The sequence below is a fragment of the Cydia pomonella genome, chromosome 3, assembly GCF_033807575.1.
Source record: "Cydia pomonella isolate Wapato2018A chromosome 3, ilCydPomo1, whole genome shotgun sequence".
Classification (NCBI taxonomy): Eukaryota; Metazoa; Arthropoda; class Insecta; order Lepidoptera; family Tortricidae; genus Cydia; species Cydia pomonella.
In genome coordinates, this window is record NC_084705.1 from 17,912,283 (window position 1) to 17,928,257 (window position 15,975).

The following is a 15,975-nucleotide window of genomic DNA, read 5'->3' on the forward strand; positions in this document are numbered from 1 at the left end:
AAGTATATACTTATCGTAAGACACCGTTTGCAAGATCTTAATTCCGGAAAACAACCGTCGATAACCCATGTTTTTGCTTGTGTGAGCTGCGACATCGAGAAGATCTGGGCTTCCGCTTCTATTCCTACTGTAAGTCCCAAGAGAATAAAAGAGTTGTTAAAAAAGTATTACGACGAATACTTAAAGTTAATACGATACCCTAAAAGTAAAATAAACGACAACTATAGGGATAAGTTGACGAGCTTTAAGAACGGCTGTTTAACGCAACTTTTCGACATTGCAGCTTGCAAGTGCACGATTGTACTGAGTACCGATTATTGTTACTGTGCTAAGCAAAATAAAGTACCAGCCATCGAACAAAAATTTCTACTAGATCAACGATCTCACAGACAAATGATTATAGCTGGTGTAGACAAAATTCAGACTCAAAAAAATTGCTCAAAAATTGAAAGACAGCAAAAGTTGCAGAACCGTATGATGGATTTTTATAACTCTCAACCAGGTCTAAGCTCTAACCGAAAAATAGCACGTACTTCGCTTGCTTCAAATACGGATTCGAATGGCATCATTACTACTCCACCTGTAATATCACTGCCGATGACTGATACACCTTATAACACCCTAAGATTGCCAGAACTGGCAAAGACGTGTGATCGGTACGGAATTTCAAATCGATCCGGAGCTGCAATCGCAACTGCTGTGCTGCAAGACGTAGGACTTATATCTTACGACGACAAAAACTTAGTAGTGGATAAAAACAAACTATGGCGGGCTCGAAATAACGAAAGATGTAACTTGCAGGAGAATATGAGTCATGATCAATTGGAAGCGATTTATTTTGACGGCAGGAAGGACAAAACCTTGCTTATCGAAAATTCGAATGGTCGCTCTTATCGTAGACTTACTGTGGAAGAACATATATCGCTTATAAGTGAACCAGGCTCCGTATATTTAGGACACACGACACCACGAACAGGAACTGGCAAGGAAATTTGCAATTCAATCGTTGAATACTGTCAAAGCCACAAAATCGACTTAAATGAATTAAAATGTATAGGTTGTGATGGGACTGCCACGAATACTGGGTGGAAAGCAGGAGTTATTAGATTAACTGAGTTGAAGTTGCAAAAACCATTACAGTGGCTTGTATGCCAACTCCATGCGAATGAGTTGCCTTTACGACACTTATTTTGTCAGCTGGATGGAGGCACAAGTGGACCTAGAGAGTACTCGGGGCCCATAGGAAAAGCTCTCGAAACCTGTGATAAACTGCGTGTAAAAAAGTACGCAGCTATTAATAGTGGTACTACTGATATAGATCAAAATGTCTTAAAATCTTTAAGTACGGGCCAAAAGTATTTGTACGAAATGTGTTGTGCTGTGTCGACGGGAACTTGTAGTGCAGAACTCGCAAATAGACAACCTGGAAAGATGGCTCATTCTCGTTGGCTTACCACAGCAAATCGTATATTACGATACTATATCGGATGTCAGAAACCGTCGAATAAATTGAAAATTCTAACAGAATACATTGTCAAAGTGTACGCACCGGTCTGGTTTGAAATAAAGAAAAAATCGTCGTGTATTTATGGAGCCCACCACGTATTTAATTTAATACGTTTAACTAGATCCTTCGATGACAATGTGAAGTCTATTATTGATCCAGTAATCCAGAGGAATGCTTTTTTTGCTCACCCTGAAAACATACTGGTGGCTATGATATCGGATGAGAGAAAATCTGTGAGAGAACTTGCTCTAAGAAAAATTTTACAAGCAAGACGTCAGCCAATCAGTGGTTCTGTCAGAGTGTTTAAAGCGCCTCAGCTCAATTTTAATGCAACTGATTATATAGACATGATAATCTGGGCTGAGTGTCAAGTTACACCTCCGCCGATTATGAGCCACGTGTCTGAGGAGGATTTGCAGAAGATGATAGATGACGTCTCGCTAGCTCGAGATGTCGTTTTCTCTAAGTTTCCCTGTCACACGCAGGCAGTAGAACGGTGCATAAAACTTGTGACGGAAGCATCGATCACGGTGGCTTCAAAAAATGCACGGGATGGACTTATTCGGACCAAACTGAAATCCAGATCTGTAATGCCATCTTTTGACAATAAGGCACAATACCACTGCTAATTTAGTTAAAATTCAAGTTTTTCAACAATAAATTCTCGACATTATGCATTTATTTTTTAACTAAAATGTCATATTTATAAATAATTAGACTATGTTTTATATAATACATGTGTTTTTCATTATTTAGTACTACAAAATATATAAATAATCATACTTGAAACTGACGTCTAATATTTCAAAAATTTAAAACTTTGAACAGCTGTAGAGGGCTAAATCATGTAACGAATCAACATTATTTTAACTGAATATAAGAGCTTAAACAAAATAGCAACTTTTTAGACCCCCCCAGGTACGATTTACACAAAAAAAAAATTTTTCATACAATATCGACCCACCCTATAATGCATACAGATTACAATGGTCCCTTACACCATTCAATTTAAATGAATATTTCAGGAGTAATCGTAAATCAAAGTTTCATTTCGAGCCATATAATTGTACGAAATGTTAAAGACGCTATCCGCAATTAGTTCAAATTATTACCACCTTATGCGCTGGGATCGCTTTGCTTACCCCCACCATGCACTTCGCACGGTCCCAATAGTATATGTTGCTTTCTTTGTGGATCTTATTTTATTAATTTTATTAGTAAGTCAAGTATGACTGTTACTGTACAGATCAATAGTTGTTACAGTTTTATTGTGGGTATATAGTTTTAATAATTTAACTCTCTTGCAAACAAATTTACAAACAATTATACATAATTTTTATAGTTTGTAGTATTCTATTTAATTGTAGTATTCTATTTAATTTGTATAGCTTGTAGTTGCGCTCTCTCGGAAGGGTTTCCACGGAAGACCAGCGTCGGGGTCCCTAAAGGTTCCTTGACATGAAGCTGAGTGGAGACCATTTCAGTGACGCTTTACAATGATATTATGTCAGTGCTATTAGTTAAGTTTAAATTTAGCGTTTTTGAATAAAGCTTCTTCTATTCTATTCTATTCTATTCTATTCTATAAGTACCTTACATATACGAGATGCCTAATACGTTGATATGTCTGATTGATAAATATATTTGTATCACCCTTGACAAATCAAGGTAAATTAAGTTTTTAGTCTACTATAGAATTGTAGGGCAGAAACGTTCATTGCATCCAATGGAATAAATAATCTTCCATTGGGTGCAATGAATGCGTCTTGATAACGATATAGAACAACGGGTCAGCACGACAGTCGATTTGACTTGTGAGTTGCTTATAAATTAAGTCGTTTCATGGCTCGTGAATTTCACTAATGAACACGGTCACTTATTTTTGCACTTTCGTTGATTGAAAAATTACTATTAACTCACACAAGATATGGAGATTCATCACGTTATACCTTGAACCATTGTTTTGACCTTTGTAACCGTGGTAAAGACATAAACATAAGGTAGAGGCTTATGAGGTTAAGGTAGAGAATAGTTGTACCTTTTCTTGCTGCGGGTGTTCTGCGTTGTGCGCTTGCGCACGCGATGCCGCTAGCGTTGCCAGCTCCGACATGTTCACGTATAGTGCTTGTGGCATTTCTGTACAAACAAAATGCGTGATTTTACACATATTCATTAAATTATTTTGCTTTATAGATACCCGAAGAAGTAAAAATAAAATACGATTAATTACCTAATCCAAAATGATGTCACGTTAACAACTAAGACGACAAACTTAACTAGGCTTCCCAAAGAAATAGACAAAAAATACTTGCATACACTCTAAACCCATAACCCTTCCTTATTCATTCGGGTAAAATGTTATAAATACTCCTCTGGCGCAGCGACCCAAAGTGTGTCTTGGCCTCCATCACGACTGCTCGCCACCGATCCCGGTCCTGTGCAGTTTCTCACCAGTCTTCAATCTGGAACTCGCGCAGATCCGTGTCCACCACATCCGCCCATCGATACCTAGGTCGACCGGCCGGGCGGCGTGCTGTCGGTTTTCCCTCAAACGCTCTTTTCACCGCCCAATCGGATCCCATTCGCTCTAGATGACCAAGCAACCGCAGCCTTTGCGCCTTTGTGACACCCATGATATTTTGCTCAGCTACTATCTGTTCGACTTCGACGTTTTTGCGGATTCTCCAGCTGCCATCGGGTCCAACGAAACCCAAACCTCCAAGAACGGCCCTCCAAGAAAATGTTATAAATGGCAAGAAAATATCTAAAGTTAACGAAGTTGAACGTGCGAAATTTGAGAGCATGTGTTACACTTGTTCTCGGGTCCGTGGGGTCGGCACTATCCAGTCTCCAAGAGCTCACAAGCTGAACTCCGAGGTTAGTTATTATATATATACCTGGCATACTAATCACCTTTAGTGAGATGCGGCGGCAGCGAGGAGGGCTTGCTGGGCTTGAAGTCCTGCTGCGAGGTGTTCGCGTTGGATTTCGCTGGGACCGATGGCCGTTCCAGCGAGGAACAGCGCTGTGGAAATTAAGTGCGATTAAATTAAGACACCTCTATACTAGTTCTATTGTAATTAGAATTTTAAGCAGACGCTTAGCATGGCAGGGAATTTGGAAATTAATTATCAGGAAATCTGATATAAAATGGTTATCGTAACAAAATGGGTACTAATATTCTCAAACAACCTGTGGAAATACAACGGTATAAAAGTTCTGAAGCTTTGCCGGCCTAAGCTGTAGGCTGTTGTATAATAGAACATTATTGCAGAGGCCGGGAAAAGGCAATTCGTGGATGAGTTTCGATTTTGTCGACAAAGAAGACGAATCCACGAATTGCTGTGCCTGCCGAGTAGTGCTTTTCTCCAAACATGCGAGGAAATCTGGTAAAATAATCATAAACCAGCACTAAAATCGAACCTTCACTTCAAAAACGTCAAAAACTATTTCCCTCTTTAAAAGTTAAAGGCACAACTATTCTGCAGTACCATTCAATATTCGCTCGATCATATACGACGGTCTTACACAACACAACTCTATCCTATTGGGAGCGTGCAAAGCGGGTGGTGGGGGAAGCCGGAACGATCACAGCGCTTGATGATGTGGCCAAATGTGGCAAAAATATTACGTGTGTTTCTGTCAATTCCCATACTATTCCGTTATTTTGTTCACGTTTTTTACTTTAAAATCATATTTACGATAAAAATAGGTCACGATAGCTGATAAATGGTAAACTGAAATAATACTGGACGAAACAGTAATAGTAAACTTTATATATTTCCAACATCGAGCTAGAAATTAGGCTTTCATATCATATAGTATTATTCCAGGCTTACCAACGTAACGGCTAAACATTTTATCTAGTCTATGTCAACGCAGAGTTTCGCTTGTATTTTAATAAAATAGTATGGGTAATACAGTGTACCAACATTAGGTAATTGTAATATTAGTTATTAGTTAAAATAGCAGTTACTGAAAGCTCGTCAGAAACATACTTTTGGCACGCAGAGTTGTCTGACGTCTGTCACAAAAAACGTTGTGATAAGCGAAAGAACATATGTTTTAACATAAAATGAATTGATTAAAACCTGTGAAGAAGGGCAAAACTTTTATACTTGAAAGCACCATACGTATCCCCAGGAAGAGGATCACAAAATGGGCCTTCAAAACATAATGAAATATACATTTTTTCATTGAATTTGTAACAAAACAACGACGAAGAAAATTAACCGAATAATACAAAATAGACAGATAATTCTTACTATTTTCAGTAAAGCAAAAGTCAAGTGTGTTTAACATTAAAAACGAAAAGATTCCGCACATTGGTAACTGTATTATAGTAAACATTTTTAAGGAATAATCTTTATTTTGTTGAGCTCATTATTTGACAGCTTCCCAATAGTTGCGAACGCTAAGCGGCGCTGCCATCGTGCACGCTCCCAATAGCTTAAAATGGTGCTGACCTGGTCGTATAAACGCAGCCCGCGGCTATATTAATTGGCTGCCTGCATTTTTCTTAGTAGATAAGGTTTTTAAAAAGTAAAAAACAGTACAATGATTGATTCTCGTCCGCTAAAACACGACAATAATGGTTTGAATTTTTTTAATTTGTGTTTGTCCATAACGAAAGACTTCCCGTAGTATTTTTGCTACAATAAGGTGAACATTTCCGAGCATATTGGAGAAAAAATCCATTGCAGCCAACGCTGAAGCACCTGCAACGTAATGTTGCCTGCCGTTTCGTACCGGCGTTTGTCCGTACTTGTACGCCTTCGGTGGCGAACGCCCAGCGGAGCATTAGAATGGGCCGGCAGTGTGGCGTCAAGCGGCAATGGGGCCGCTCGCGCACGTGCACACCCGCCCAGTCAGCTCACTCACCGTGGGCAGCGGCGGCCTGGCGTAGATGCCCTCCCTCGTGGAGCCGTCGGCGTCGCCGAAGGTCTGCGGCGTGAGCGCCGGCCGCCCAGTCGGCTCACTCACCGTGAGCAGCGGCGGCCTGGCGTAGATGCCCTCCCTCGTGGAGCCGTCGGCGTCGCCGAAGGTCTGCGGCGTGAGCGCCGGCCGCCCAGTCGGCTCACTCACCGTGAGCAGCGGCGGCCTGGCGTAGATGCCCTCCCTCGTGGAGCCGTCGGCGTCGCCGAAGGTCTGCGGCGTGAGCGCCGGCCGCCCAGTCGGCTCACTCACCGTGGGCAGCGGCGGCCTGGCGTAGATGCCCTCCCTCGTGGAGCCGTCGGTGTCGCCGAAGGCCTGCGGCGTGAGCGCCGGCCGCCCAGTCGGCTCACTCACCGTGGGCAGCGGCGGCCTGGCGTAGATGCCCTCCCTCGTGGAGCCGTCGGCGTCGCTGCAGGTCTGCGGCGTGAGCGCCGGCCGCCCAGTCGGCTCACTCACCGTGGGCAGAGGCGGCCTGGCGTAGATGCCTTCCCTCGTGGAGCCGTCGGTGTCGCCGAAGGCCTGCGGCGTGAGCGCCGGCCGCCCAGTCGGCTCACTCACCGTGGGCAGCGGCGGCCTGGCGTAGATGCCCTCCCTCGTAGAGCCGTCGGCGTCGCCGAAGGTCTGCGGCGTGAGCGCCGGCCGCCCGTGCCCGCCGCGCTCGTACGCTGCACGTACACATTCATTATTATATACCTACGTGATAAACAAGTATCTAAACCGTCGTTTTATCTTTGGCGAATTTTACTTAGTAATTATGTGAAATTTTATATTGACCGGTAAAATTAAAAAGATTTCACATTATTTATATTTTGTCTCACGTGCATTTTGAACGTGAGTGTCGTAATCTTGGTACATACTATAGTCTGTATCTTTAGGTATTTAAAAAAAGGTAAATAAAATCTACCCTCAAATGGCTCCTTAAGGCAGCTGAGTGTATACCTTTCTTAGAAGAAGTATATAGAAATGTATACCTTTCTTAGAAGCGTTAATTGGTCTTATTATAAGATATCATTTTACAATATTTCAAGCCCGGAATCAAGGGGATTCCGGGCTTGAAATATTGTAAAATGATTTGATTTGGATAAAAAAAAGTATATATATAAAATCTTTCTTAATTTTTCTAAGCTAAACTAATGGTTAGATTTCTTTGAAATTCGGATTATACATGGCACTAATAGCAATACATTTAAAAAAAAAAATCAAGGTTCTAACTTATTTATAAAGGCCTAAAAAAATATTTTTTTTGTTTAAATTTTTTTTTTTTTATTTACAAGAGGGCGACAACCTCAATTTTTAGGTATTTAATGCACAATACAATATTGTATGAAATATATTTTTTTCATAAAAATCCATCTGTGTCAACAAGATAAAAATGTCTTACTAATGCAGGCCATTCGTCTTACGACCATTAACCGTAAAATACAGATTCATTCTCGGCATATGTCTAACAAGGAAGGGTACCCAACTGTTCGACTCCGATTTGATTCATTTTGATATATGTTATAGAGTAGTCTAAAATAACGGACACGTATTTTTTTTTAGCTGCCCAAACTCAACCTGTTAGGAGAAAATGGCCTTCAAAGTACTAAAAAGTTACTAAATCTTCTAACTCCTATAGAAAGTGATGCTCAAGCAACTTGCTAGTTAATGGCTGGTTTGAGTATATGTTTGAAAGCAGCAAAAAATAATGAGCACGTGTTTTGTTATATCTGCTTAAACTCAAGTTTCGAGGCGAGAGGAGATCATACGATCTTTGAAATTTTACCAATTTTACTAATTTTACGTCTTTCTCTTTCTTTGAATACTCAAAGAAAGAGAAAGACGTATAGGTGCATACTTTTACTAAGCGCTGGTGGCCTAGCGGTAAGAGCGTGCGACTTGCAATCCGGAGGTCGCAGGTTCAAACCCGGCTCTTACCAATGAGTTTTTCGGAACTTATGTACGAAATATCATTTGATATTTACCAGTCGCTTTTTGGTAAAGGAAAACATCGTGAGGAAACCGGACTAATCCCAACCAGGCCTAGTTTACCCTCTGGGTTGGAAGGTCAGATGGCAAGTCGCTATCGTAAAAACTAGTGCCTACGCCAAATCTTGGGATTAGGCTCCCATGAGCCGTGGCAAAATGCCGGGACAACGCGAGGAAGATTCATACTTATATATAGGTGCATACTTTCTACAATGCGTTTCTTCACGCCACAAAAGGAGCTTGATGAAAAGAGCTTATCAAAAAAAAAATTAGACCTGAGTCTCACAGATCCTAATCTTTTTGGGTTCTTCCAGCTCAGAATACTAGCATATTCAATCTTGATTCCAAAAATGTCTCAAAAATATGAAGCTTTCCATCACAGAAGGGTCCTTATGCGTCAAGTGCAATAAGGTCCGTTCCATCTGAAACTCCAACCAGTATAAAATATTTTGTGAATTACATACCCTTACCTTATTTCCACCTATCGAGCAAATTTGGTACTACTTAGTTTGGTTACTTGTGTTAAAGTGACATCTTTGTTGGCTATGATTAAACATAACCTCGCCATCTTGGTTTACATGGATAGTGTACCTAAAGATCACTCACACAAGCAAACTTGAACCAAAATCTTCTCAATTTTTAAATAGATTTTTCAATAATATTCCGCAATTAACTAGTTATTATTTATTTTAAGATTATTATAATGTAATGTTTACCCAGGTCACAGTCTAAGAAATAATACGGCGGTCCCTGAGTTTCATACGCGCCATTGTTAGGAATGTTAGTATTCAGGAATATGATTTTGGGGGCTGACGCGTGTCTTGTACTTATCAATCAATTTGAGCACAATTAAAATGCTACATACGACATGCGCTGATTGTTTGTTTCAGGGTAAACAAAAATATATCATACGATATCAATTTTTAAATTCAAAATGGCGGACATGTTTTATAGCTTATTTTAAAGAATTACAAGTAGTTATTAAGACTTTATTTAAAAAGCAAGAAATTGTTTTTTGCTCCTGTTTGTATATGTATTATGTATCATGTAGTCTTTGATGTTTTAATTATTTTTGAGAGTCCTCGGGGTACCGATTACAAAAATGACATTCATTGTGAAATCCAAGATGGTAGACATAAATTTTTCTTCAAAATCGATATGGGTGTCATCTCCGAGGATCCTCGGGGTTCCGATTACGAAAATGACGTCCATTTTGAAATCCAAGATGGCGGACATTATTTTTTCTTATGTTACCGGCTGAAATGGTGTGAGGCCTGCCGCCCATGATTGCCGAGGCGGCTCGTTCGAACTGTGCGGTATCCTTCAGGTCCGGCCACGTAGCGGATGCTAAAACGACAATCACATAATGCGTTGTAACAAAGACTCATAGAAACAAGATTAGATTAATCTATAGCTAGTTAACGTTGTGTTAATAATCATGTGTCGTTCTGAGCCAAAAGATACTATCGTGTATAAGACGCTTTTGGCGTCAAGGTTTATTTGGACATCGCCATTATTGAGCTTTGCTTAAAACGTCACAAAAAGAAGCAGTGCATATGTGAAGGTAATATAAATCATAATAATTTGCACTAGCTTTTCTAGAGCTGTATGTATTTCATAAAGTTAGCTGCATTTGCATCGTGTAAGTGACAATATGTAAGTATTTCGCAGACTCCCACAGTTTAGGTCAATGGCTATGTCTTTATCTTTATAGGTTAATAGTAGTTTATGTGACTGCTACATAATAAAAGGCATTAAAATACAAGAGGGTAGGTTTTAGAAACGAACGAAGTTAGTTTCTTAAAAGGATCACACAAGTGTTTTAATGCCTAACTATGTACAGTTACATACACTATTTTATCTACACACATATTATAAGCTTTCTATGATATATTCACGAACCTAAATTACAGCCAACGTTGGGGCTTCATTGCTCTCTTGGCAGAACTCGCGGATGTGGCATTTGCGACGAAACTTTTGCTATAGTTACTTTTAAAACAACAAAACATATTCATTTTATACTTAAAAACTAATTAAAAGATAAACTGTACGTCAAATGGCGGTAAATTAAAAAAATTTTCACACATGTCGCGCTCATGAAGGTTCACATAAAGTGGAGAGGGCAATGACTTTTTTGCCATACCAAATTGAACCTTATCACGGAGCCATAAAGGCCTTTGTACCAGACTAGAGAAAGCGGTCCACTTGAGATAGCAAAACCAGAGCTCTGTGTCTCACTCGCACATGTTGCCAATGTTAAAAAGACACCATTCTGGTAGTAATTATATCAATTTACTACTGAAATTAATTACCTTCTTATACCATTTTAGTGCTATATTCAAATTACGGTTCAGATATCTTTTAACCCTTTGAACGCCAAGAGCCACTAAAGTGGTCGTGTGCTGTCGTGCCTACCACGCCAACGACCACTAAAACGGTCATGGCAGACGCTGTCAAAGCAATTTTACTATTGACAGATAAGGTTTAAATTCGTTTCTCACTAGTTGAGATGGTGGCGTGTATGCCACATTTTGATGCGAGAGAAAGCGTTCAAAAGGTTAAGTAATTTGTAAATAATCATGAGGATAATATTATTAAATAATTAGGATAATATTGATAAAAAAAGCATTAAATGTAATATGGCAGAAATTATAGTAACTTTGAATATGAATTGGTATCCAAAACTTGATGACATATTTTCATGTATTTTCAAATACGTTAACGGCGCCGCTGAGCATTGATTCGTACAATATTTCAAAAAACTGTTAAAAAATATTGTGTGACGGGTTGAAGGAGTGAAAGCTATGCGTATTGTGGATATATATTTTCACAGGTAAGTCACATTTATTCAATTTACGATAAAAATGCAATATTGTCATACTTATTAGGGTGATGTCGATGTCGGCACGATATGAATCGGTCTTACAGAAATCATATTACGCACTTAATGTAAAAGTAAGTTTATCCAAATAGGTATGTCTTTATTTCGTTATGTTTAATTTGGTCGAAGCAATGAGTAAATAATTGTCAAAATTTTAATCCAAAGTCCTTAAACATTACAGACTCACATTTAATACATAATATTATTACTATAACGTTGCTTTACACTATTTATATATATGTAACACACGTGTACGTCCGTAGGACAAGGCGGCAAATTAAAAAAAAAGTTAAATTAAAAGCATAATAGTACATTATGATACAAGTGTGCTAAGTTGGTCATTACACACGAGGCGAAATTGTGCGCGCGAGCTGCAAGCGAGTGCGCAATAAGAAAGCCGATGTGGGTAATGACCAATGCACACGCGTTTCATACGACGTTTTTCAACCCACTTGAGAGGAAAAAAAAACTTATAAATTCGTTTTTTTTTGTCAAAACAGTAAAAATACAATTTTCAAAATGGTGGCTTACAGTTTTAACAACGAATAATTGCACCAAAGCGTGCTGGGCTTGTAGGCACTTATTCGCCAGTTCAATAGGTAAGCTACCAACACGTTTACCAATAAAAACTGGGCGTTTCTGCTGATTTTCCATTGAAAAAAGTTTAGTATGCCGCCTATTATTTTTCACGGTAAAATCGGTTTTCATGGTAAAAGGCTTTCGTTCTCGGCTCTTGCCGCTATTAGTATTACTGGCAGCGTCAATTTTATGTTCTTCATTTTCAATGCTTTAATATGACATTTTCGTCAATATATATAAACTAAAAACATGCAAAACTATTCCAATTTTCAGACAAATACGGAAAATGGCTGGCGCGTTATTTTTTTTTACGCAGCACTATTGCGAAAAGCGCGAACGAAATCGACAAACAGCCAATAAAAAAATGTAATAATGTAATATTTTCGTATTTCTATTCAACGGATGGAGATCAAATCGATAAAATGTTATGTTTATTCATTAATGTAATTTACGAGATAATGTAATCTATAAATTATGTTTGGTGTGATAAAACCTCTTTGAACTAATATTTGAAACCTAATAGTTAGTTACAAAAATGTATTACTCGACCAAATTAAGAAGGCTCTGTTTCCATGCATATTATTAGCAATCAGTTACCTTCTTAACTCAGTCGGCTAATATAATGAAAAAGCACGCGTGTTTAATACCTAGGATTATGAGCCAAAACTCGGTGGAATAAAAACGTCGTTTTTAGCAAGTGTGTTGAAAATAGTATAAGATGCGGGTTAAGACAGTTAAATATAAGTTTTTACAGTACATACGGTGCTACTTTACAGCACTAGTGCGAAAATTAGTATATTACGTTGTTGTGTCGAACATTTAAAGGGCCATATGTACCTACTGTAAAACTTTGTACAATACATGTGCGAATAGGTAATTCGCAACTCGTGTCGATTTAAAACACTCCCTTCGGTCGTGTTTTAAGTTATCGCCACTCGTTTCGAATTTCCTATTTTTCGCACTTGTATCGTAATGTACTATTATTTCGTTGTGTGCTAATTTTTTATTATTTTCGTCAATAGTCATGATTACCTATTGTGTGTAAAAACCTAAATTGTTGCGCTACGCTAGGACTTGACAAAATGTTTTTATGACTATAGTGAGATTTTTCTAACATCACATATTTGACACATGACAGCACCCATATAATGTAAATGTGTATGATCCATTCACATAATTAAAAACAAAACCACGCAATTATAATATGTCTTTCGTTACCACTTAAACTACACTCACTTTTTGAATGTAATTATGCTTATAGTTATTTTTTTCACATCGTATATCTGAAGTATTTAACAATAATAAATCACTGCACAAACGTTTACGTCCTAAGGGTCTTTTTTTTTAAAACCAGCGTTGTGGTCAAATCATTTTTTTCGATTCGGGTAACATATTCGTAAGTTAAAGATAATCGATAAAATCGATATATTTATAACCTACAGAAAATACAAAAATAAGGTATTATAACTAAGAAAACATTAACTTAAACAAATACTTTTAAAAATCCATTATAATAATAGATCTTTACCGTACGATTTGCAAAAAATGTCGATTTCTGAGCGGATCAAATTTGACGTCAAAATCATTCGTTTGTCAAATGTCAAATGCGCAGTCTGTCGAAGTTTCTCCGCCTTACTGTGCGCATATTCCGTTTCTTTTCGTATTTTTCACCTGGCTTTATTTTTGGATTCTTCTCTTTCACATCTTTTTTTACCTTGGCTCGTATTTTTGGACTTTGACTTTGCTTGTATTTGAATTAAGTTGACTTTGGATCTAAAAATGCCTGATTTTGCTAATACTAAGTAGTCACTAGCAGTATAATTTGCATGTATGACTGCTGTGCAGGTGCCTTATATTGATTTTTTATATAGGTAATCGATCTCACAAATCGTAACTGTAATCGATCCGATTGCTGGATTTGACATATTATGTTGTCTTAGCCACATCACTTCAAACATCAAATGTCATATGTCAAATATGTGATGTTAGAAAAATCTCACTATAGTGCCGATAACCATACAATAATTATACCAGCATAGGGAAAATACAGTATGATTCTCTCAATGAGAAAAGATCTTGGCCAAATTATACATTCCAACTTATCCTAATATCCCACATACGTATGACTTATGGTGACCCTAATTAGAACGAGATGCAAGGCTCTAGTTTGACTTCTCATGTGGACACACTTTTTGGCCAGTGTACTCTATCCAGCTTATTATCTAGGTCCGTGGTCACGCATTCATTGTTTTCTTTTAAATTCAGAGACAAAGTCGGAGGCCTATTTCCGTATCATTCAATACAAACTAATGCGAGATATGTCAAAATTGTATGCAATTGACATTTCATTTCGAACAAAAAGGCATCTCGACTGATATTAGAATAGAGGTCAAAATGAATTGCTTTTTTTTTTCAGAGATATTCAAAATTTTAATGTCATAACCAAATCGATTTTGATGTAGTTATGAAGCCATTACAACATTATCAATTTATCACAGATAAGAAATTTGTTGTAACAAAACAGTATATCGTAATGTTGGCCATTATTTACGGATTTTGAAGGCATCATAGAGGGTTTATGATATGTGTGTAGATAAAAGTATAAGCAAGCAAATTTTCCCCAACTCGACGTTTAATATTGCGCCCTTATCTACCCTACTCTTTCCAACTCGATTAGCGAACACAGCTATGTGGGACTGAGCTCATAGACGTGAGCGTTTCATCGGATTTAAACAGGGTAGTAAGTAACCTACCAGTATTCCCCAACGTGTCGCGACCGTCGTCAGTGTGATCGTCGTCCACCGTGCTCTTGGCCGGGGTCGTGCATTCGCTGCTCACGCTCTGATTATCAGAACCCTGTGGAAGTTACGAATTTACGCATATAGATCTAATTAACTTTGGTTGATCATCAGCAGAGTATTATAATTTCACAGTTATAAAATATTGATGGAATTGATAGTATGTAATATAGAGATATAATTGCAGTAAAACTAAAAAATAACATGAAACAGCCTATGATGTGTCCCGTTACACTCTCATAAATATATTACACAAATTGACTAAGTCCCACAGTGGGCTCACTATCAGGCAGGGTCACTATCACTACCCACTAGGCCAGACAGGTCGTCTCATCTAGGTAATAAATTCAAATCCCTCTGAAAGGGATGCAGGTCATTCAGTCATATTCTGGGACACATAATGGGCTGGAAAATAAACAGAAGCAAATACGAGTAAGTTACATTTTCAACGTAGAGCGAGCGGCGCTGCAGGGCGTCCTGCGAGCGGAAACCAGAGTCCGAACTGCCGACACTGGTCAGCCGCGCGGACTAGCGAGCAAAACCACAAAATAAAACAAAAATAAACACAAATAAATAAAACTCACACTAACTAGGGGAGAGTCGGATATATCGTACTATTTTTTACATCAACTTGGACATTTTGTTTTTGGAGGTAGTTACAAATGTGTTTTACTGTGCAAATAAAAGTTCGGTTACTTGGCTATATTCATTATGAAGTTGAGCATTCTGAGATTAAATTAACAAAGTCAAAATGCATTTCTTCGGAAGCACTGCCATCGGTACGATTTACCCGACCAGTTGGTTAAATCTTACCACCCATAACAAAATTGTATCTATGAAGCTTTGAACAAGTTTATTGCTTATTTTAGGTTTAAATGACAAATATTTATTACGGGAATCCGAAATCATATTTACACGAACACGACTCAAAAATACTTGGTCGTTTAAATTGTACATATGCCATATGCCAGTATGCTATAGTATGATTTAAACGACTGGCTATTTTTATTAAATACTCGTAATCAATATAATAACCAAAGTATAAAAATTAGACAATTTTTAACACCTAGAGAATAAACCCGTTTATATTTATAGTTATATACTTTTAATTTGGTATTTTTAACTTATCTTGATCATAAGTTATGATATTATAAACACACATTAAAAGTTAGATCAAGTCCAACGAAAAACATATTTCTTCTCTCTTTTGTTCGATGGTAGTCATATGCCATATCTGATTAGATTATTGAGCTTAATTCCATTAGAGCACTGTTTGGTGCATTATGTATAAATAATCTAATTTGTTT

The 15,975-nt window shown here is 38.0% G+C and overlaps 1 protein-coding gene across 4 annotated transcripts in view; it reads right to left on the bottom strand.

The window, feature by feature from the left end:
- LOC133516185 (protein MTSS 1) overlaps nucleotides 1-15,975 on the bottom strand; it is a 293,191-nt gene that overhangs the window by 62,243 nt on the left and 214,973 nt on the right. For 2 of the 4 annotated variants that reach the window (XM_061848970.1, XM_061848973.1), the window contains exons 10-15: nucleotides 15,110-15,196; nucleotides 14,624-14,726; nucleotides 9,665-9,757; nucleotides 6,899-7,107; nucleotides 4,421-4,532; nucleotides 3,546-3,643 (exon numbers count right to left, since the gene is read on the bottom strand). In XM_061848970.1, the coding sequence (XP_061704954.1) occupies nucleotides 3,546-3,643; nucleotides 4,421-4,532; nucleotides 6,899-7,107; nucleotides 9,665-9,757; nucleotides 14,624-14,726; nucleotides 15,110-15,196 (702 nt within the window). The remainder of the gene's footprint in view (nucleotides 1-3,545; nucleotides 3,644-4,420; nucleotides 4,533-6,898; nucleotides 7,108-9,664; nucleotides 9,758-14,623; nucleotides 14,727-15,109; nucleotides 15,197-15,975) is intronic. The other 2 variants (XM_061848972.1, XM_061848971.1) reach the window with 2 other exon arrangements.